The sequence below is a fragment of the Castor canadensis genome, chromosome 6 (genome assembly GCF_047511655.1).
Source record: "Castor canadensis chromosome 6, mCasCan1.hap1v2, whole genome shotgun sequence".
In the NCBI taxonomy this organism is placed as follows: domain Eukaryota; kingdom Metazoa; phylum Chordata; class Mammalia; order Rodentia; family Castoridae; genus Castor; species Castor canadensis.
This window is the reverse complement of record NC_133391.1, coordinates 121423630-121446372: the sequence shown is the minus strand read 5'-3', so window position 1 is coordinate 121446372 and position 22743 is coordinate 121423630. Positions and strand designations below refer to the sequence as shown.

Here is a 22743-nt window from a genome sequence, read left to right as displayed (position 1 = left end):
TAAGAAACAATGTAATTCATCTGAGCAGCATCCAGAGGCTGGTGGTTTGCCTTGGCGACCGACCTACATTTGCTAGGGATCAGCCAGCATATGCCCTCCTCATAAAACTCTTTCCTTCTTGAGGTTCCGCCAGGCTCCCAAAGTGCTGCGGGCACTCGCCCCTCCGGGTCACCTTCTCACCCCTCCTTCGCCCTGGAGCTACCCGCCGGGTGGCTTAGTTTTTCCGGGCCCTGGGGAGGCTGTTTAGGCGAGGCCAGGAACTGCAGGGCCTCCCCGCTTTGGTAAGCTCCCGCGTCCTCCCCACCCCCGCCACTGGGCTGAGGCTTGGGGGTTCGAAAGAGGCAGGAGTTGGTAGCAAGACACTCGACTCAGGGACACAGCCAACCTCCAGGGAGGTCTGAACTTAGCCTCGCCCTACCCGCGTTCCTCCGCCTTTGGTCCGGGAGACGCCCAGCAGTGGGCCAGCCCCGGGCGCGCAGAGCTAGAGCGCTCCGCAGCGGAGGCAGCGCGCCATCCTGCCGCCCAGGGCATCCCCGCGGCTGGGGGCGGAAGGCGAGGGCGGTTTCAGGAAAGGTCGGCGGGGCCGGAGCTCCACTCCCCCACCCCGGCGGCCGCGGGGCGCAGAGGCCGGCGCGACGACTGGCAGAGACGGAGGACGCGCCAGGGGCGGAGAGGGGCGGAGAGGGGCGGGGTCGCAGGGGCTGATTGGTGCGGGCTCGGGGGGCGGGGAGCCGGGGCGGGACCGGGGGAGGAGCTGGAGGCGGGGTCCGCGCTGGAGCTGCGGGCGCACGGAGAGGAGTAGCGAGCAGCTGGAGCGGAGTTGGAGGAAGCAGCAGCCTCGGTGAGGGCGGCTGACGAGCGGCTAGGAGACGTGGAGGTGGGATTGCGAACGGCCCGCGGGTCGAAGCTGGATCGGAGGCACGTGGGAACCGTGAGCGCAGGAGGCCGCTGCAGCACCGGCTGGGCAAAGGAAGGAAGCCGGCCGGCGGGGGAGGTAGGCGGCGGCGGCGGCGGGTCCGGGTGTGTGTGCTCGGGAGGGGGAGGCGGTGCATGCGTGCGCTGCTGCCGCCGCTCTCTTCCTGTCACCAGCAGCCGCTTCTCCTTCTGCAGAGTCGAGCCGGGGAGAAGCGGGCTGGTGGCGGGTTCCCCAAACCGCCAGCATCTCCCCGGTCGCCAGGCAGCATTCCCCGGCTCGTAGCCAGAGCCCTGCGTGCTCGCGGTCACGGCCAGGCTCCCGGTTCCCCGGTTCTCCTTCGAGCTGGCTCTGCACGCCGCTGGGCGCGTTCGCTCCCGGAGTTGCCAGCGATCTCGGGCTCCCCTCCTCCTCCGTCACCGCACGCTTCCGAGGGTCCCCCTGTAGCCTTGCTGCAGTTTCCTGGGGCCCTTCGCCGGAGGGGAGCGCCTTGACCGCTGCCTTTGCGTTAGCGGAAAGGAGCGCTCCGGTCCCCCGCGGCCCTCCAGCTGCAGCCAGGGTCGCTGCCCCAGCCTTTCTCCCGGGGGCGGGGCGGCGAGGGTCCCGGGAGCTCGCCCCCAGCCCCCGCCCTCCGAAGTTTGCCTCCCTCCTCTTCCGGGGTGGGGGAAGTGCGCCTTGGGGCGGTTGGTCGCTGGGGCCCTAACTCGGCGTCTGGTGCCGGCCAGGCTTGCACGGGTTGCTGGAGGCATATTTAGTGGGGTCTCAGCACCGCCCGGAAATCCAGCTTTTGTATCGCGGGGTGAAACTGGAGGACCTGCCCAGCAATATGGAGCCGGCCGGGCAGAGGTAGCGAGCGTGCAAACCGGAGCTGAAATATAGGGGGGGATTGTCTGGAAGCCACAGCTCTTAACACTCACTTCCTTCCCAAGGGCAGAAGCTGCCCCGCAGATCACGAGACAAAGAGAACAAGAAGAGCTCTGGCTAGGCACCCGTGTACACAAATGTATCTTGGTAATCAGAATTGGAGCATAATAGTGCAAGGGTGTGAGCGGAATGGCTGGTACATGTTGAATGCAGAGTGTATAGGCACTGGATTCGGGGGGAATTCTGCTTCGCGTTGCTGCTAATACCGGAAAGGTCTCACTTCCACTGTTAATTCCTGGCGGAGCTACGGGGCGCCGTTGGTGTCCTGGTGTGAGTTCACTCTGTATTTGGGGGTTTCATGACTTTAGGAGCCCCCCCCCCACCCTGTTCTTTTCCTCTTTGTTAGACACTGCGAGATAGGAATGGATAAAGCAGTTCCGGGTTTTGAATGCAGCAAGAGATTGTCATTTCAGTGTGATGAGTTTCAAGTTTTAGGTGTTAGGCGGGATTTTCACAAAGCTTACTGGCCTAGGCTTTCTGTAGAAGTACATTTTAATATTTAATTAGCTTGTGGTAGGTTTTGGCAACCTTAAAGTTGGTTAGGTATTAGCTAGGAAAGATTGGCATAGGCAGATAGGTTCATTTCTGACACAGGCTATCAGAATAATAGATCTTCAAAGTATAAATAATTAGGAATTTGGTGACTTCTGCACAGGAGAGGACCACAAAGCATTTTTTATCATTGAAAAAGGAAAAAAGCACCCTACAAGCTATACCTTGTTGATCAATTTCACTGTTTCTTGAAATGAGCCACTTAAAAGCAAGCATTTTTTTTTTCTTTCTCTTTTAGCTACGAAAGTTGCTTAAACTTTGGGAGAGAAGTGTTTGAAGGAAAAAATGTGATTTTTCTTTTCTTTTTTTTTTTTTTTTCCTGTAAAGTTTGGTGGTTCAGAGTCAAGGTTTAAATTGGAATGGCCAGTAGTGGGGGAGGCTTCCTACTTTGTTGAAGTGCTGGGTAGTGTGTTACTGCTGGTCTTCACTTTTCCATACCTGGTGCAGGTAGAGGTAGTAGAGGGCCATACTGCTGTCCATAGGAACCTTTTTATGATTGCAAGAAAGTTAGTTGTCTGATACTGGCTTTCCAACAGTTACTACGCTTGCTTTTAACTTTCATCTTGATTTGGGACCTGTTCTCAGTTGCTTAACAGAACTCTGCAGTGTACACAGTGTTATCTGCTGTTTTATCTTTTTTTTTTTTAATGATGATAGCACTGTGTCCTTTCATATCTGTAAAGCTGTATAGACAATGTAAAAAGGCATTTCACTGCCCTTTGATTAAATACATTGTTTTCTTTTGTTATTTCTTGAGCTTAATGCACTTGAAGTGTGAAGTTGTTTTGGGGAAACAAGTGGTACAGGTATTGATAATATAATTTTGTTTTTGACAGTGGTAATAGTGGTAAGCATTTGTCTTCTAAAATTGTCAATTACGCCTAAGCTGATCTTTGAAGGGGTAACTTTGTATTGTTCAAAGTGTTGGCCATTCATTTAATAACTAAAATTTTCCATGAATGCTATATGTAATATTTAAGTTGGTATGTTATTTGAAATTTCCTTTTTTCTCCCTAGGTAGTTCAGTGTTGTAAAAAGCCATCCGCTTTGAAAGATTGTCATCACGGTCATTTAAACAAACAATTCTAGTTCAGCTTTTACTGTTTGCATTTTGTAATTTGCAAAATGTGTTTTATTGAATAAAGAGATGGTGAACAAGTCCAGAGCCCACTGTAAAAAATTGACTTTATAGGCAAGTAGAATCTAGCAAGCAGAGATAATGTCTGCATTGAGTTTTTACTTTTAATTCTCATGTCTGAGACATCCGTAGTGCAGAAGGAATAAGAAGTACAGAAGTATCGATACTTTAATAATGTTTTAGGCAGGCTAACCCCGGTGCCCCCTTGGCTGGGCTTTGCCAGTAAGGCAAAAAAATGAAGTATCTTAGTGAAGCTGTGGAAGATGAGAAAGTTACTTGTCAGTACAAGAGATCATTGATTTAGCTTTTGTTTTAGAAGGCATCATATAAATTATATCACGGTCTTTATTAAAGTTGTAGGTTGTAATCAATTTTGAAAGTATTCATATTATTTATTGCATTTTTTCCAGCCGTGTCTATCTACACCCTAACTTGATTACTTGCCATGTTTCTGCCAATGCTCTTATTGAAGTTACTTACCTAAGAGAGTGGCAATTAAAGGCCATTTCATGTACACTAAGCCAAATGAACTGAAAAATAGACTATGTAATTACTTATAAAACCTGTCTGCTTGGCTTCTGTTAGTTTTTTTTTTTGGTCAAAGTGTAGAATGAATGTAGTACAGGTTTTACTGGAAAAAACAAAGGGACTCTACTATAAAAACATCTTTGGAGATTTTGTTCTGCCAGCATTGTTTTCCTTAAAGTAAATGAAATGCGTACCCACAGATACCTGTAGTCAAAATAGTTTTCAGGTTAATGATCACCCCAGAGAGTATTGAAGTCACCTGAGCCTGGCCAAAGTGTGAGGAGGTGGCACCAGTGAGTGTAGTGAGTTGGTAAAGCCTAGGGGCCTGGCGCTTGGCTGCACCTTGCCTCCTTCCCAAAATGCTCTAAATACATTGTCCCAAGTATTGGAGCTATACCATAGGGCATAGCTGCCTTCATTCCCTGGGAAACTGTATTACTATGCTCATTTTTTGTTTTTTTTGAGGACAGCCCAGGGAGTAGCCACCAAATCCTGTTGAAGAGTAGTAGTGTCCCTTAACTAGACACACACACACACACACACACACAGCCCCTCCCCGGGTCTCCTTAGCCTTGACCTTCAGAGAGCCATGCTCAACCTCAGGTAGGAGAGAACTGGTTGGGCAAAGTCCACATGCAGGCTTTATCTATCTGCCTGTCTATCTATTTAGAGCAGTGTTTTATTTTAGCTAGCTTCAGGATTCATTTAGAACTGCTTGATGCAGTTAGAGGCAGTGCAAGACAATTCCTGGCAGATAGCTGTTTCTGTTTTTAAATTGAATTGTGTAAATGACAGTAAGTGACATTTAATGCAACTATTGCTGGTAGTACTATTATTACTAATAGAAGCAATGATAACGCCATAACTGCAGTTTACTGTGTAATTTCAGGCAAGTTATTTAACTTCATTTTCTCATCTGCAAAATGGGGGTGCTTATTGTATTTTGGGTAGCTGTAAGGATCAAATGAGTTGATTGACGTAAAGCACTAAGAACTCTGCCTGGCACACAGTAAGCACTGAGCTGGTGTTAACTACATTAAGCTCTTACTGTCAAGCATGCTTTGTTAATTGCCTTCCATCTCATATGACTGTGTGAGGTATAGTCTGCTTATTACATCTTTCTCACAGGTGATAAAATTATGACGCAAAGAGGTTTAAGTGACTTGCTCAAGGTTACATATCTAGGCACTGATGGAGCAGCTGCCTCTCTTCTGAAGTTTAGCCTTCATCCTTCTTGCTACGAATTTTAAGGAGTAGCATTGTTTTTTTCACAAGAGGGACTTTGGGCCTTCCTCTCCAGTCCTTGCCTTCCATGGTCACCTCAGACCAGTCAGACTGATGGCCTCTTCTTGCAGTCTAGAAAGTTTATTGCTCTTTCTCCCCTCCGCCCTGTGATGACCACCAAGTGCCTAAGGACTGCCTTCAGCAGGCTGGAGTCACTCCTCTGCCATTCCTGCAGTGCTCAGGGGTACCCTCCCCTGTTCCTGTTTTGTAAAGAGCCCTGTCTTAGTGTGTTACCTGGGTGTGTGCTCTCTGCCCCTAAAGGGCATGTCAGCAAGAACTGCAGCCTCTACACCCTGCTTGCCCACATCACTGCCCAGCCTGGAGAGTGACAGCAGCCAGCACACTCTAGTTAGCTGGTTGGTTTGGAAGTGAATTGAGATATTGATGCCTGTAACTTTGGATTTAAGTTTAAGTCCATCATTTTCATCATCACTTTCATTGAGGTGAAATTCATATACCATAAAATTCACCCTGAATTTTAAATTGAAGGTACAGTAACTCATTATATGTACTAGGATATTTTAACATGGTTCAGTTTGATTTGATGAGTTTCAGAAATTTGAAAGGTCAAACGATATTCAAGAAATGATTTTTTTTTAAAGGCTGTACAAATTGAGGTGGGGGTGTTTGTCTTAGCACATTGAGAGGTAATATAGGATATTATCAACTGCCAGCCCAGGAACCTTGCCTTGATTGAAGACCCATTTTGTGCTGCCACCCAGTGTTAGGCTGTTAATTTCATCACAGAATGGAATCCTATGACTAGGATGTATTCTTGTTATTTAATGTGATTTAAAAATATCCTTTATTCCTGCCGCTCCATCAAGTTTTTCAAATCCCTGTTTGTAAAAGGGGGATGGTAAGTCAACAAATTTAGTGGGTCTTTCAAGGAATTTTGTTTGTTTCTTTGTTATGCCTACAGGTCAGAGGATTAAACTGGAAATTTAATTTTAGGCAAGCATATTTTAAGCAGTCGTAAATTCATATTTGTCAAGCATCAGAATCAACTGTATTTTGAGAAACAGGATGAGGCTTGCACAGTATATTAACAGAGAAAATAAGTGTACTTCCAACTAATAAGATTGTAGGCAGTCAATAAAAGGATTAAAAGACTGGAGCAAAATGATTCCCTTTAAGGAAGTTTTGGATGGTTGCATATTATGTTATATAAAATAAGTTAATTTGTTACTTATTCATAGGATTCCTTTAAATGTTTTGTTACAGTAGCTTATGCATGCATTTAGCTCAGAGCTTATATCATAAAACGGCCCCGGTTATTTAAAGTAACAAGTTGTAAATGATGAATATTATTCACAGAAAAACCTTTACCGTCTGAATAATTATGTTGGGTCTGGGTGGAAATGATTTAGTGGGCAGGTGTACATAACAAAGAGATTAGAGGCATAATCTGGTGAATTTGGGAAAGGTGTATTCTGTTGATTTAGGTAGTTTGGGCCCCAAATTGATTTCTGGAGTATGATACAGATACTGCCAGATGCCTCAGGCTGCTAAATTTTCTGCAGTCCTGGGGGAAAAGTTTGGGAAGGGAAACAAATTGGCCAGTCCTCTAGATTTGACAGTCCTCATGATTCTGGATGATGCTTCACATATTCCCCTAGGGAGATGAGTTGTTAAAAATTGTGCAGTGAGGGACCCAGGGTAGTGACAGAGGGCAGGGATGCCAAAAGGGATACAGGTGGTGGCAGAAGTTAGGCTCGTAGAACAGAAATGGGCAGGATTCCAGAAGTGGGCAGCCTTCCAGAAATGGTGTGCCCAGTATTCTTTTATTCACTGGTTTATGGACTTCTTAGGCTAGGATGCATTTTAATGAAGTCTCTGGAAGAAAATTTGCATGGCTGAGATGCTGTGTCTTGGACTTGATGGGACTGCTGCCGAGTTATAATGGCTTCTTTTTGTGCAGGTATGTGAGGGAGCCAGCCACTATCAACAAGGCTCCTTTGAGAGCCTTCAAGGTTACTCTGAGGTACCAGCGTAGACAGGCAGGCCTCTGCATTGTTGACACCACTGACATACCTGCGCTGACTCTGGGCATCCATGCAAGTTGAATTGGGGAGTAGGTTCTGGTGGAGCCAGGCTGCCTGGATCTGAATTTAGGTTTCACCTCTTAATGCTGGAGTGTAGTCCTGGCCAAGATACTAAACTTTCTTTCCTCAGTTTCTTCATATGTAAAGTAAGAATATTGATAGTATCTACCTCATATGGTTATCTTGAGGATCAAATGGGTTAATGTACACATAATTCCCAGTAAGTATTAACAGATGAAGATCATGCCATTATGACTCACTCCAATGGGAATGGCAGTCAGGAGAAAGTGTCCAGGGTGCAGTCAGGTAGAGGTACCTGCCTCCTCTGCCCAGTAAAGGTCTCTCTGAACTTCACCACCATGTAATCAAAACCCCACCTAAATAAATGACTTGTCTGTCCTCTCTCTTCTTTTACGATATTGCTCTCAAACTCTTAACTGACAATAAATCATGGCTGACCTTAGCTGTTTAACCTGTCTTATTTGCATCATTCTTCTTGCCCGTGGCTGTGACATCTCAGAAGACCGAAATGGTGTGCTCTACCTGCAAGCCCTAAATCATAGAAGATCTGGGTTCCTTTACTAGACTAGGACCCAGGGTTCTGCATAGGGTTTTGTTTTTTTAAAAACACAGAAAGTATGTAAAAAAAAAAAAAAAGTGTGTGTATGGTGAGCTGTGCTTCTATAGAGTTGAGCCTCTGCAGTCATCACTCCTCAAGTTCTGCCCTTTGCACAGGTTCAGCCTCAGGCAGATGCAGGCATTTCTCAGGTTTATAAAATCTTAAAAGACCTGGAACTTTTTCTGACCTCAGTGTCACAGCTACATGGTGTGCTTGCTAGATGTTTCCGGGGGGCTGGAGGATGGGGATCATTTAATTTCTGTTAAGAATCCCACCAAACAGGTCCACTGGGTGGTTGAAATTGAGGAAGTGCTAAGCAGCAGCTGGTATAAAAAAAATCTATCCAGCCTAAGCCTTCCTCCCCACCAAAAAAAGACATATATTGCCAAGAAAAACTAACAAAAAATTTCAAAGCAGATTTAAAGGAATTAAATTATTCTTAGGCGTATTGCCTGGTTTCCAAGCATTTAGGGATATGTAAATTTTCATGTTCTTTAGACTTCTGTGTCTCCTTTGTACAGAGTACATTAGTACTAAAAATGAGATTTGCTAGTTCTACATTTTTGTGTGAATTTGTGCAATGAATATTTAATTTGACTCTGGATCTTTCAAAAGAAGAGGCTTTCTTCAAACTTAATATAGCTTTTTTTTTTTTTCCATAGGCTCTGCTGGTTGCATGGATTTTTTTCTCTGATGACTGAAATGCAAGTAGAGTACTATCCAAAATTAATATTCTTGCTACACAAAAATTTCCAGTGTTTGTTTTTGTTCCCTTTAATATGCAACTCTCCTAAGAGTGTTATTGTATTACAGCTAAGAGGCTTTAGCCATGTAAAGTTGAATACTTCACACTTCTGAATGCCAAATAACAATCTATGATTAGATTTGCTTCTTAAGATGCCTACATTGAAGAGTGCCTATAATATTAAACTTCTAAAGTGTTTCACTCTTCAAAACTTATAAAAGCTCTTCTTTGTTACTGAACCCTGAAATTGTGTGGCTGTTTTCATTGCTTTGTTGTGCAGCCAGTGGATCTGGAGCCTTTAGGTTGCTTTTATTACTCTTTATAATAAAGACAACAGTGAGCAGTGAATGCAGTGCTAAGTGTGTGTGAGTGTGCTGTCCTGTCTGCCATCCACTCCAACTTCTGTGACTCTACCTTACAGGTTTTTGACTTACTAGTTACTCTGCCTCCTTTATACTTCAAAATAGCAAACAAACCAAAAAAATGCCCATTTTCTCCTCCACTAAACCATCTTTAGAGTGCTAGTCAGCAGCTATTGCTACTTCTCTGATTTCTTACCTCCTTAAAATCTAGTTGCTATCCTTCCTACTGGCCTGGAATCTGCGTTCTCAAAAAGTCAAGGACGACTGTACAGTGATCAGAGCCTCAAACATGTTAGCTGGACTCAGTTTCCCCTGTGCGGGAAGCTCCTAAACAGCTTAGCTGTAGGGATTACCTCTTCTTACCTGATTCCATTAACCTTGTTTATGGGACATTGCATTGTCTCTAAACCTTGACTTTCCCTCCTCAGTGGGATTCCTTAAACTTTAGCAATTGGTCCCCATGCCAGTTCCTCCTATAGTATACGTATACATGGTTATATTAGATTGGGATCCCTCAAGTGCAGCTTTCCTCTTGATGGCTCCCTTGTCTCCATGTCCGTTCAGTGCACCTTGCTGTGGACTGCATTACTTACAGACTCAACATGGGCTTACACAATGTCAGACGCCCTCTACCTGTCTAAGTGGAATTCACCCTCTTTGGCTTCAGATGGATTGGATGGCTTGCTCCAGCTCTTCCCCAAATGTAACATTTGCTTAGTCACTTCTGTACTTACAATCATGTCACACATTCGGTTTCTGTGTATAGAGTTCTGCAATTAGATGTGGTCTCTCCCTCACTTGAACCTCATGGCATTTAGTGGCTACCTCTGTTAGAGCATTTACCTAATGTTTTGGTTCCTTGTGTACCAGTCTTATCTCTGGGACATTGCCATATACCAACATGCCTCCTCTTGTCCCCACCCAGTGTTCTTAGAAGGCAGGGACTGTCTTACTAATCTTTGTTGTGTATACGGTGTCAAGCAGTAGCACACTGGCCTGTGTATGTCTGCCATACTGAATAAGTATTTGTTGAATGGAAGTAGAAATTAAATTCATTCAGATGGTGACATGTGATCATTCACAAGTCTTATTTTTCCTTTGCTAGGTGAAGCTGCGTGTGGAGTGTGGTGGTGAAATCAGATGACAGATGGACAGTGTGACAAGAGTGTCAGAGAGGATTGGGCCTCGCCGTGAGAGTCAGCCTGGAGTCAGTGTGTTGACAAGTTACTGAAAAGTACACCAGGAAGGACTGTGGTGCTGAGGAAGTTGAACTGTGTCTTCAGTCACACCATTGATGGAGGACAGATGGACAGCTGAATGGCCATCTCTTAAATCTTTGAAGAGTGGTCCTTTGTCCTCTACTGGACACCTATTAGGAATTTTAACACACTCTCTGAATTCTCTTTCTATCAAAACCTGAAATTAGACTACAGTATACAACCAGCCTCATCTGTTGCATGGTAACAGACTGCAAACATGAGTGCCGAGGGGTACCAGTACAGAGCCCTGTATGACTATAAGAAGGAGAGAGAAGAAGACATTGACCTGCACCTAGGTGACATACTGACTGTGAATAAAGGGTCCTTGGTAGCCCTTGGATTCAGTGATGGACAGGAAGCCCGGCCTGAAGAAATTGGTTGGTTAAATGGCTATAATGAAACCACTGGGGAGAGGGGGGACTTCCCAGGAACTTATGTTGAATATATTGGAAGGAAAAAAATCTCACCTCCCACTCCAAAGCCCCGGCCACCTCGACCCCTTCCTGTTGCACCAGGTTCTTCGAAAACTGAAGCAGACACTGAGCAACAAGGTCAGCATTGATGAATGATTATTCAGTGACTTTTTTTTTTTTTTTTTTTGGTAAAGTCTTAGGTTTGGGCTGGGCTGTTATGCTCTGGGCAAAAAGTTGCATCTTGGCAACTTTATCTGCATTGGTAATATTGTGCAAAAAAGCTTGTCAATCATTACCTGGTTAAAAGTTTGGTTTTGTATGATTGGAAGTTGTTATAAAAGTAGGAAGATGGTATCTGAGAACCTGTTTAGTGAATATTTTTACATACTATTATTATAGTTGTCAATGAAACAACTATAGTATTCTTACTCCTGCAACTGGTATTCTAAAGTTAAGTAATCACTTGGGAAAGTAGAATCTAACATAAGCATATTTAATGTTAATATGACCTGCATGGAAAAATATAGTGAGTACTAAAATGACCACAAGAGAAGAAACCATTGTTTTTCTAATGTGGTATCTTCCTCTTGGTTTCCTCTCCAGAAGCACTGGCTTAAGCTAAAACCCAATCTTGGAGTTAGTATAAAAGTAAGAGAGTTTCTCCTCCTTAGTGAGCAGTGTCATTGCAGCATTAATGCCTAGAGTCTGCTTGGCCCTCATGAAAGGAAAATAAAGCTCACTGGATCCTTTTCTTAAATGGAAACCACCTCCATTTAAAACCCACTTGCTGTTTATTGGAGATGGTCCACACTTGAGCTTGGTGCACAGCTGCTTGTTTAAGGATTTTCATCTCTTCAGTTTCTCACTGAGACAAACCTTCTGCTCAGTTTTGCTGGTAACAGCTTTGTCAGATACTGGTTTTCTCACTAGTAGATCTCAAGGATAAATCTTTTCTTTTGTAGTCTTCCCCCCTTCTCAACCCTCCTCAGAGACTTGGGAAGAATTGGAAGGTACATTTAAAGCAGGTGAAATGAACTAGCAGTGGTTACATATTGAGTAGACCTGATTATCGCATCACAGCTTCTGGAAGGAATTCTCACAGTGCTATGGTGTGCTTTCTTTAGTATTGGCTTATTCTGCTACACGTGAATGATATAATAAGAATAAAGAAGCAGAATATAAGGGAAAGAGCTGCTTTTAGCATTGGGTGATAGGATTGAAAGCATCATGTGAAAGTCAAGGAATTTTCTAAGGATATATCTGAAGGAAAGATCTTTTCTCTCTTGTTGGACCCAAAAGTTGCTTTATAAATGATAATATAATAATACTCAAGTAATATCTTTTATTATATAGTTAAAAAGCAAAAGCTCATTTTTTATAGGTAAACGAAAAAGCCTTGAATGTGCACCTACATAAGTAATTTTGTAAACTATTACATTTCTTGCACGGCTTCACTTAGCAGATTGAAAATAAAAACATAATTGCTTTTCTTCACCACATGACATGTTTTTAATTTATCTTTTTTATTTTTTTTAAATTGAGAAACATTTCCTTAAGCTTATTCAAAAAGAAAAAAAAATGACGTATTCAAAAAGAAAAAAAAGGCTTAATTTGCTGCAATGTACAAAGGGTTGCAGAATCTGAAAAATGTCATTTGAGTTAGAGAAGATGATTTATAAGGTCCTATAAGGGTACCTTGTCAGGGTTAGTGACAAAAAGATTTTGTAAAAATAGTTGCCAAACAAAATTAATTTGATAACTGCTATTGGATATAAGATTATTTGGTTATAATACTCAGAAGAGTAAGACTTTGTAGGAAAAATGGTTTCCTCTTATTAGGTGAAGAACTATTTTATAATGCTTTCTTATGTAATGTGACAACAGGTTTTTTTTTCTTTTTAATACGTGGAAAGATAGAGCAAAATGAAAAAATATGTAGCAGAATCTAAGAAAGAAACCCATGGTAATGTACATGAAAGTATTAGAGAAATAAGGAATAACTGAAAGGTTGGAAAGGCAGTGTAGAGGGATTACATGGAGAGCATTATACTGCACATTAGGTTTTCTGGAAGCATAGTCTCATATCTCCATTTAGATACGACTTCTATGAAGTTCCCACAAGTTGCATGTTAAATTGATTAGATAGTAGTTGTAAGGACAAATTTTAAGTGTTGGAACCAGGAAGGCCTTGGGTTTCTTTTACCTTACTGCACATTTATTTGAAAAGCTTTTGCAGTAAAAAATTGTGTCATGGCAAGAAAGGATAATTATTTTCTCTTCTTACTGTAATTAAATTCTTTAGTTCATTTCTCTCTCTCTCTCTCTCTCTCTCTCACTCTCACTTCCTCCCTCCCTCCCTCTTTTTGTCTTTTTACTCCCCCAACCTGGCTCAGCCTGTTTTCCAAGTCTGGCTGTCATTTCATTTACATTAACCCCCAAGGTCTAAAAAACGTGCATTTGTGCCTTTCTCTTGCGGACCACTGGTGTGCTCTGTTAATGGGTAGACAGGGGTTAGACCAGACTGTATGCTAGTTGTGAGTCTCTGGTTATTGGTCTTGCTGTGTTCCCCAGGCTGATAGGTATCAAGATCCTGTTGAGCAGTACTCCCACCTCAGCCTCCATGAAGTACCAAATGCATGTCATTGGCTACCTTATTTTTAAAAGAAAGTTGTTATTAAGCATTAGCCTAAAGTAGACTCTATTGAGGGGGTTCCTCCCTCTAATAAAATCCACTTTTCTACTTTACTTTTATAATTCATGTTCCTGGAAGTAAAGCTGTGAAGTTTAACTTTGGGGGTGGGAAGGTGGTCAAAACCTTATTGAACATCTGATAAATGGCTCCTCTCAGAAAAAATGTCTCCTACCAATATTTTTTTGCAGTTTGTTGATTAATCTTGGATTTGGGGGAGGGGGTGGGCTTCATTTCATTCAATAAACAAGAGACTGACCTCATGGCTGTTTTGTCCCCTCTGATTGGTGGCTCTTTCTTCCCCAAATGTCCACTTAAATGACTCACTCTCACCTCTGTGCTCAGGTCTTTGTTACAGAAGCTGTCTCTGTTCACCATGTTTCTTGCTGCAACCTGCTTCTCTGCTTTTGCAAAGCATTTACTAACCAAGCTACTGTATAACTGAACAGCATTTACTGTTTATTATCTAGTCCTTCTGTTGGGTCATGAACTCCACGAGGGCAGGGGTCTTTGTGGACCCTTGTTATCCCAAGTACCTAGAACAGTGCAATAGGGTCCCAGCAACTGAGTGAAGGCCTGTCTGTGCTGCAGCTCACCCTCCAAATCTGATGTGTGTCACATCTTTTGTAATTAACCACATGCTCTGTATGTCACATGCAGGTGTCAAGGCTTAATGCCCAGCCCTTTATGGGCATCAGTTACATCATTCATATCTGAGGTAACCTACAGCTTTAGCCTTAGCCAGTGCCTGCCTTAGAACTCTTACCTTCTGCCCTAATGCTTGGAACAGGTAGTTCTGGTGGAAAAGTGGTTGAAGTGGATAGTGAGTAGAAGGTGTGTCATGATCAGCCAGTGTCCCAGAGCACAAAATCTGTACCCTATCTCCTTACTACTTTTTTCCTTCCTTTTGCTTGGGGACTAAAATTGACAATATTAGTATCACATGTTATTTCATTTTCCTACATCTGAGTGAAGCCCCATTTGACCTTCTTTGTAGAGAACCTCTTCCCTGTTTTGTTAGGTGAAGGTTGTGAAGGGTATAGGGCTCTCAGGAGAGGCGTGGTATGGAAGGCTGTCCTCGGGCTCTTCCTGCCTTAGCTTTTCTACTCCCTTACACAGAACCCTATTTTGCTGGGGTCCTATATTTCCTCTGTACACAAGGAAATGAACCAATTTGAAATGAAGACTTAGGGATAAGGGGATAAAAATATGTTCCTCTTATAAGTAAACTGTCTGATGGGGTTATTTCTTGAGACAGCAGTTGTAACACATACTTTGAGATCTTTTAATATTCTGCTAATGCAGAATATTGAGTCTGATGAGATTCTGGACCAAGTGAGTTTGTGCAGAGCATTGAAATCTGCTGCCTTGAGAGGTCAACTGCCAAGAAATCACTCTTGAGCCTGAGTTCAAACCCACTCTATCCATGAGCTTCCCCCAGTTGTCACTGCAGGCGTTTGGCAGTGGGTCCCAGCTTGTTTCATGTATAAAGCAAAAAGCATAGATTTAGTTTAACCTATTTTAAATTTTGATCAAACTCCCGACTAAACAGAAAAAGAAAATAGCCTGCAATTGGTGTTTGTTTTCATAGGCATGTTATTTTTACATTTTTCACACTCAGCATTTGAGTGTCACTGCATGGTTGTCATTTTTTATCTTGAAAACAAGGCTGTAATAAATCACATAAATTGACTACACCATACAGAGGTCACAGAAAATAGCAACCCAATCCCAAGTTACACACCTTAGCTGAGCACCATAACTATAACATAGGAGTTTCTCCTTGAGACAACCAAAATAGTGCCCATGGAAGTAATTTGCCTTGCTTCACAAATTTGAATTCTGTTTTGGTTTAGAATATGCCTTCTTGTGACTTTCTCCACCTTCCTCCTACTAAAGTGAGGTTTTGCCATGAATGAATTTGGAGGATTACCTTGCTGAACACCTGATTTTTAGTGTTGTCTGCCTGTTTTGCATTCACTCACCAGCGTGAGAGAAATCAGGGCCGGTTGTAGGATTGTTAAAGGTAGGGCCTTGGAGCCCTTCTGCAACTGCTGTCCAACCAGAAAAGTCCAGAAAAATTTATCAAACACTATAGAGCTTTAAAAAAAAAAAAAAACCTTAGAAGTGAAAGTGTGTTTGGTCTCTGTGTTTTAGTAGGAAATGAAATGTATTCCTGAAGATCATCAATATAATAGGTTAAAAGAGTAAGTCTGGAAAAAATGAAACTGATCATTATTTTGGATGCAATCGAATAAGCCCAACCACTTCTACGATTGCAGATGTATTGCCCATATTTTAAGTTACATAGTGTAATGCGGTTCTGTCTTTCATGGCAACCAATGTTTATGTTCTTGTTACTAAATTTTTGATAAGTTAACATTTTTCCTGTTAACTTATAATACTGTTTTTGGTTTCTCCAGAAATGAATACAGGGAAGGAAAGGAACCCTAACTAATAATGTGCGTGTCCGCAGTTATTAGAAAAGGATGTTGGCAAGAAGAGGAAAGACTTACACCTTCACTGCCTTTTAGCAGGAAGGTCTGTCCCTCAGCTGACTTGACCAGTTAGGAGTTGGCAGACAGCACCTTGAGGGCCAATGAGTCAGGGCTGCCGTGGGTATTTCCCGGAGAGGGGAGGTAGGCACCCCTCCTTCTCCAGGCCAGTATTCAAAGGGAAGGACCTGATTTCATTTCCCAGAGCTGTGGTGGCTGTTATATTCAGCCTGATGTTACTTGAGGAGAATCTTTCTGCCATGTTCACCACCTGTCCCTTCAGTCCCAGGGCTGAGGTGGGCAAGTTACATTTTCTTACTTTACTTAGTATGGTTTCAGTCACCTGAGGTCAGAGTCCAAGAATACTACAGTTAGATAATTTGGGAAAGAATCCATAGTGACATGTTTTATTACAGTATTTTTTCTTTATTTTTTTCTGTACTGAGGGTTGAACCCAGGGCCCTGTGCTTGCTAGACAGACACTTTACATTTTACTAGCCATGTCACTAGCCCTTTTTGTGTTCATTATTTTTGAGGTAGGGTCTTGCTTTATGCCTGGTTCAGCCTGGACCACAGCACTCCTATTTATGCCTCCTTACATAGCTGGGGACAGGCACATCTACCACACCCAGTCATTGGTTGAGATGTGGCTCTTGTGAATTTTTTTGCCCATACTGACCTAGAACCATGATCCTCTTGATCTTTGCCTTCTAAGTAGCTAGGATTACAGGCTTGAGCCACCACACCTGGCTTAATTATTCTATTTTGTTATTAATTATTGTTGTTAATCTCTTACTGTGCCAATTTCTAAATTAAACTCTAATCATAGGTATGTGTGTATAGGAGGAAAGTAGGATATATAGGATCCAGTTGCATCTGTCTTAGAACATATCTCCCCAAATAAGTAGTACTACTATGCTTTTGTTAAGACTTCTTGCGTTATACACTTTGTTTTTTTTCCAAAATTGGTAAAAGGTTCAATGCCCATATCCGTAGACTCTGGCTAAAGCCCTCACACCTCTGATTGAAACAGAAGTTATTTAAGTGAAGGGGTCTGTTTTGTTTACTACCAACTAAGTTAATATTGATGTTCTAAAAACAAAGTTAATTATTTGTCATAAAAATAAAATTCTGGAGGCTAAAAGTGTTTCTTTTTTTTAGCTTATTGTCGTTAGATTCTTTGATAAGTTTGATGTCAGTCCTTTCTGATTTTTAGGTGAAAGTATCTTTATTTAAAACAGGAAGAATTCTGATTAATAGCATTTCTTCATAAGTCTGAGTTTGAGAAAATAAACATTAGAAATTCTGAAATTCAACAACAAATGGTGGCTTACATCTGCTAATAAGCTGCATCTCCAAAAGGGAGAATTTTTTTACCTATGGCAAATAAGAATGCCAAGCATATGGTGCCATTTACATACTCATATTTTGAGAGTAAAAAAAGTAAACAGAATAAATGCTAGCAGTACAGCTGGCTATTGCATATATGTGTGTCTTTGTTACTAACAAATTTCCAAGAGGAAGAACATACAATTGATCTGAAAACAGCAAGAGGAAGAATAACTTTGTGTAATAGCTAGAAATGAGAAGCATTATTTCATCATGGATGATCGCTTAATGCTTTAAATTTTTTTTTGGTGGTACTGGGGTTTTGAACTCAGGGCTTCACACCTGCTAGGCAGGTGCTCTACAACATGAGCTATGCCCAAGACCTTTTTTTTGCTTTGGTTGTTTTTCAGACAGGGTCTCGTATTCTTACCCAGGGTTGACCTCCTTACCACAATCCTTCTACCTATTCAAGTAGCTGGGATTATAGGCATGTAGCACTATGCTTTACTATTTTGAGGTCTTCATTGAGTGTATAGCATAGCATTTAATATCAAAGCAATCTTTAGGTCTTCAATAAAACTAAATCAAGTAGAGAAAGGAAAAGTGAACTAGCAATTGGCTTTATCTCAACTACTTGGGTACAATTTCCCAAAAAGGTCAAGTTGTTTAACAAAATATTGTCAGAATACTTTATAAATGTATTATTTTTACAATTATTACCATTTGTATAAAGGACCATAATATTTTGTTTTCTACTCTGGAAGTAGAAACGTTACTATGATCTAATGTTTCAATGTTAGAAACAGCGTTGCATTTAAGATCAAAACAGCCATTGCAATACAATGTATAGTATTGTATACTTTGCAAAAACATAACTTTGCAGTTAAAAACAAAAAATAGAGGGACTGAAGGAGTGGCTCTTGTGGTAGAGTGCTTGTTTTGCAAGACTGAAGCCCTGAGTTCAAGCCTCAGTCCTGCCAGAAGAAAAAAAGAAAGAAAGAAAGAAAGAAAAACAAAAAATAGAGCTTTCTGTTTCATTATATGTACAGAAGTTTCTCTCATTGGCTTTATGCCACCCAAAACATATTGTGCCATTTTCAAGAATACCTTCTCTGTAGTTTCTTGCTTGTAGGTGTTTGCAGTTTGTATTCATCCTCATCAGTTGCTACCGTGTATTATTTCATGCACACAGAAAGTCTGTCTTGTCAGTTTGATGCATATTGAAGCTCTAACTATGAATTTATTACAGTGTATTGTAGGAGACTAATTTGTTGATCAAATTCAGTATCCAAGATAGGACAGAATATGACATAAGTGAAAAATAAATTTTTCTAATGTATTATTTGAGTCAGAAATTCTACCCTACTCTGCTTCCTATAAATTCCTTAACTGTTCAATACCAGTGTTCTCTCAATATGAAAGGAAAAGCTATATCTGCCTCTTCTGAATTTTTGGCTATGTTTTGTTTTAACCTCCCTGTTCCTACTTATAAGATATTGGAGAACTGAAGCCCACAAAAGTGCAAGTTTTGCAACTCAGAACCCCTATGTTTGGGAAGAAGAGAATGTAGAGAGAGAATTTCTGTAGAGGAATGAGTTAGGACAGCTGGGAAGATATGCTCACATGACCTCATTGCAAGATCTGATTGGAAACTGGTCTGAGATTATTACTACTGAAAATGTACAGGTAGTGCCAAGTTTTTGCAAATCTCCATGACACATGATTTTAAGATGTATTTCACCAGTGTGAAAATTTGTGCTGTACCTCTTTGTTGGACACCCAGAAATTGCTGATGTCTGAAATTGGCTTGGGACTCTTCCAGTTTCACATGTTGCAGTACACAAGCGAATTTAAAAAATATTCATGGACTGCTTCCTTGCACTGTGCATATAAGTAAATTCACTGACGTAATTTGTACTAAGAGTTCCTAGAAATTCATGTAATGGGTTTTTTGTTAAAATTTCCAAGGTCAGTAGGGAGTAATGATTATGGCATTTATTTATTCAGATTCTGAAGCTTTGTTTATTCAGCTACAGATCCACGCTCAGAGGCAACATGTTAATGTAGGTGCTAGGCAGGACTGTGTCGTGAACCCATGTGAGTGGCTTTGTTGGCTAATGTCATTGTCCAAGCTTTCCCCTCAGCAGAAAAACCCACATCATACTTTCAGACCCAGCATATGGAATCAGTGCCCCAGCAAGAAAAAGGTGACATTGGTTCCAGCTTGCTACTTTCTTTTTGATAAAACAGTTTTCAAAATTACTTAAACATGTTAAATATTAATTTTGTGATACTAGGTATTCTAATGATGACATTAGCTTTTAACTATTGTAAATCTGCATTGAACACAGCTGGTTTTATTTTTACTCTGTTTTTTAAAATAATTTTTGTTTTGTGTTGTGCTGGGGGGTGAACCCAGGGCCTTGCACATTCTACATAGGCACTCTACCACTGAGCCATATCCCAGGCCATTGAAAGTAATTTTTAATGTTTGAGAATGTTTGCTTCTTCCTAGTAAACAGTTCACTTGAAATGTTTCTTTCTATCCCTGTGACCTAACTATAGAAACCTAGTTGAGTTATTTGTGTCATTATTACTTTATAATATGAAGGCATTTTAAAACATTACTAACAAGTCTTACCAGGGCCTATTAGGCAGCAAAAAGTAAAATTTTCATCTTTGAAGGAAAGCTATTTAAGGAGATTACAACACTGTGACTTTATTGTTAATAATTTTGGCTATCTACCGAAGACCAAGGAATGAGATAGAATGAATTTGGTTGGAACATATCAAGTGTATGTGTTGCAGTTCCTGTCCTGCCCTTCCCCATAAATCTGTTTAAGTGCTGAAAATGTCTCTTATTTTTGTAGACTTAATGATTTTTGCCAAGCATTCTGCTAGATATTTTATAGGCATTTTTAATTCAACCCTCACAATCACCCTACAAAGATGGAATATTATAACCGTTTTGAGATTAAGAAACTCAAGCTCAAGTTATTGTGTAAATATTTAAAAAGAGAAGGGACTCCCTAGTGATGTGCAGTTGAAGATCACTAGGCAGGGTGCCGTCATAGTCCCATGGTTCTTGTTAAGCAGTGCTTTGTGAAGTTACCAGTAATTCAGTTCTGCTTTTTGGGTGGTCTTCAATTATGTCTAAGTTTTAAGTTTTATTAGCTATTATATTCATACAACTACAAACAAAACTACTTTCACTTTATATATGATTTATATTTCCTTGTGTCTGATAACTATATTAAAGGGTCGAATTTCAAAGAGATAAGGCCATGAAATGAAGGCAATGTTTGGGATATATGTCTGTAGGTACAATTTTTTCAAGGAAGAAACATACCCTGTTCAAATAACTCATAAGTTATATAGCCTTATAATAGATGCACCTTCCACTTCTGTTTTTACTTTACATGTTTCTCTGACTTCAGAATTCTCTTATTTCTGACTCATATATTCTTTTGATTAAAGTGGTGCACAGGCTGGTTATTACCTGCTTAAAAGCCAAAAATCTGAGGATATCCAGCATAAGAATTGTGTGTTTTGGCATGTGCAGTCCCTAAGTACAAGAAATCTCAAGTTGACTCAAGTGAATCTGAAGTTTTTATTTCTGAATTATGTCAAGGTTAGCAGTAAAAGCCATTTTAAAAGACTGAGTAAATTACTAAATTCCTTTGAATGTCAAACCTCATTTCTCTGGAAAGTCAGGCACCGCCAAGTTTATAACAAACATTATGTCTCTGTTACCTGACTTCCAAGGACAGAAGGGTGAATGAGGGTAAGTGAAGGGCACAGGTGAATTTTATTTCTAGATGTTTAAAAGATGTGACATTGCACAGAGATAGTCTCCCAAAACCAGCAAGTGCCAGCAAACCTTTTTCTTTCTTCCTTTTTTTCTTTCTTTTTTTTTTTTACTGGCAGTACTAGGGTTTGAACTCTAAACCTCACTGTTGCTAGGTAAGCACTTTACCACTTCTAGGAGCCATACCTCCTAGACACTTTTTATATGTATGAAAACAGTTCCCTGCTTGTAGTCCTGATGTAGCTTTTGAGAGACCTTCAGACAGCTGCTCTTCTCACTGCGGCCTCAAAAGGACCAGGGGGAATTCATTCTCAACACTTAAACAAAAACTAGAGCTAGCAGGGAGCAATGTCTACTGAAAGCTAAATGCATTCAGCTTTAAAAACACAATAGAATAAGTTTTGACCACCTAAAAATAGCTGAGCTGAGCTGAGCAGATCCATGTCCTCCCTAATTCTGTGCCCTCAATTCAAAAAAGGTTTAGGCAGCTGACCCCAGGATGTTTTCTCCTCCTCTTCCTTATCTCCCCAACAATACCTTTCTATTCAGTGGGAGGTCACAGCTCAGAAAATAACCCAGCAGAGCTGTGCGGGTGGGGTAGGGACCATTCTGCAATGGCCTGAGAATCTTACTCCATGGAGAAGAAAAGTATTGGAGAAAGACCAGGGCTAACTCAGGGTTTTAGTATTTATTCCAGGCTCTCAGTCATTCAGAGCATCTGAAAGCCAAGCAGGAGAGGATTTTTCTCTCAGGCTATCAAAGGACATTGAAATGAAAACTGCTTTGGGAATTGCCCAGGAATGGTTGTTTCCACCTGCCAACTGACTTTAGGACTGAAACCTGCACCCAGTAGATAGAGGAGGCCCAGAGCAAATACCAGGTCTAGCAAGGTCTCTCCTTGTTTAGAGATAAATAATAGGAAGGATCTCCCTGAACCTGTTGAAAGCTGTCCTCCATACAGGGAAGGGATCATACTGGAGGTTGGAAAGAGGCTGTGATTACAAACTGGGGAAGACAATAGGGTGGGATGAAATGGAAGCGAAATAATAGAAACTAAAATGTGCTAGTATGTAAAAATCCATGTCAGTTACTAAATAGAATTGACAACTGAAAATCAAATCTGTGTTGTGAGGAATAAGTGAAGGTAAAGCTCTTCCAGAATCCAAAGAAAAAGATTCAAAATGAGCAGGATGTACAGACAGAAGATCTAGCAAGAGAATTGTTAAGTGTTGGTGAACAGGAATTCACATCAAGTAAAACAGAATAACATAGTTAAAAGACATTTTCATGCATGTATTTGAATGTGAGCTCCACATTTTTATGTGAAATTAATGAAAGACCACTTCTAGATATGCCTTGGCATTTAAATATATATGTAAAAGAATAAAAGTACTTTGTCAAAATACCTAGCAAGGTGTTTGTTACCAAGGACCAAAATTATTTTCCTTCTGCTTCATAACAGTAAATACGAAAGAATAATAGATTGATTTCAGTAGAGTTTTGTTTGAGAAGAAAAGGGTGGTAATATAAGAGTGTAACAAGCTACCTGCTTGTTGTATTTTATGTGGAAATGCAATTGAGAGCCATTCTCTATACGTAGGAGCACAGAAATGGCACAGTAAACCTCTCATGTCACGTGG

The 22743-nt window shown here is 41.2% G+C and overlaps 1 protein-coding gene across 3 annotated transcripts in view; it reads left to right on the top strand.

Moving 5' to 3' along the window:
• Nucleotides 1-854: 854 nt before the first annotated feature.
• The window catches only part of Pik3r1 (phosphoinositide-3-kinase regulatory subunit 1), a 79330-nt gene continuing 57441 nt past the window's right edge, over nt 855-22743 (top strand). The window contains exons 1-3 of one of the 3 annotated variants that reach the window (XM_074077358.1): nt 856-994; nt 8666-8707; nt 10216-10920. In XM_074077358.1, coding sequence (XP_073933459.1) covers nt 10587-10920 — 334 coding nt within the window. In that variant the 5' untranslated portion in view covers nt 856-994; nt 8666-8707; nt 10216-10586. Of the gene's footprint in view, nt 995-1524; nt 1760-8665; nt 8708-10215; nt 10921-22743 lie in introns of those variants that run through there. The other 2 variants (XM_074077357.1, XM_074077359.1) reach the window with 2 other exon arrangements.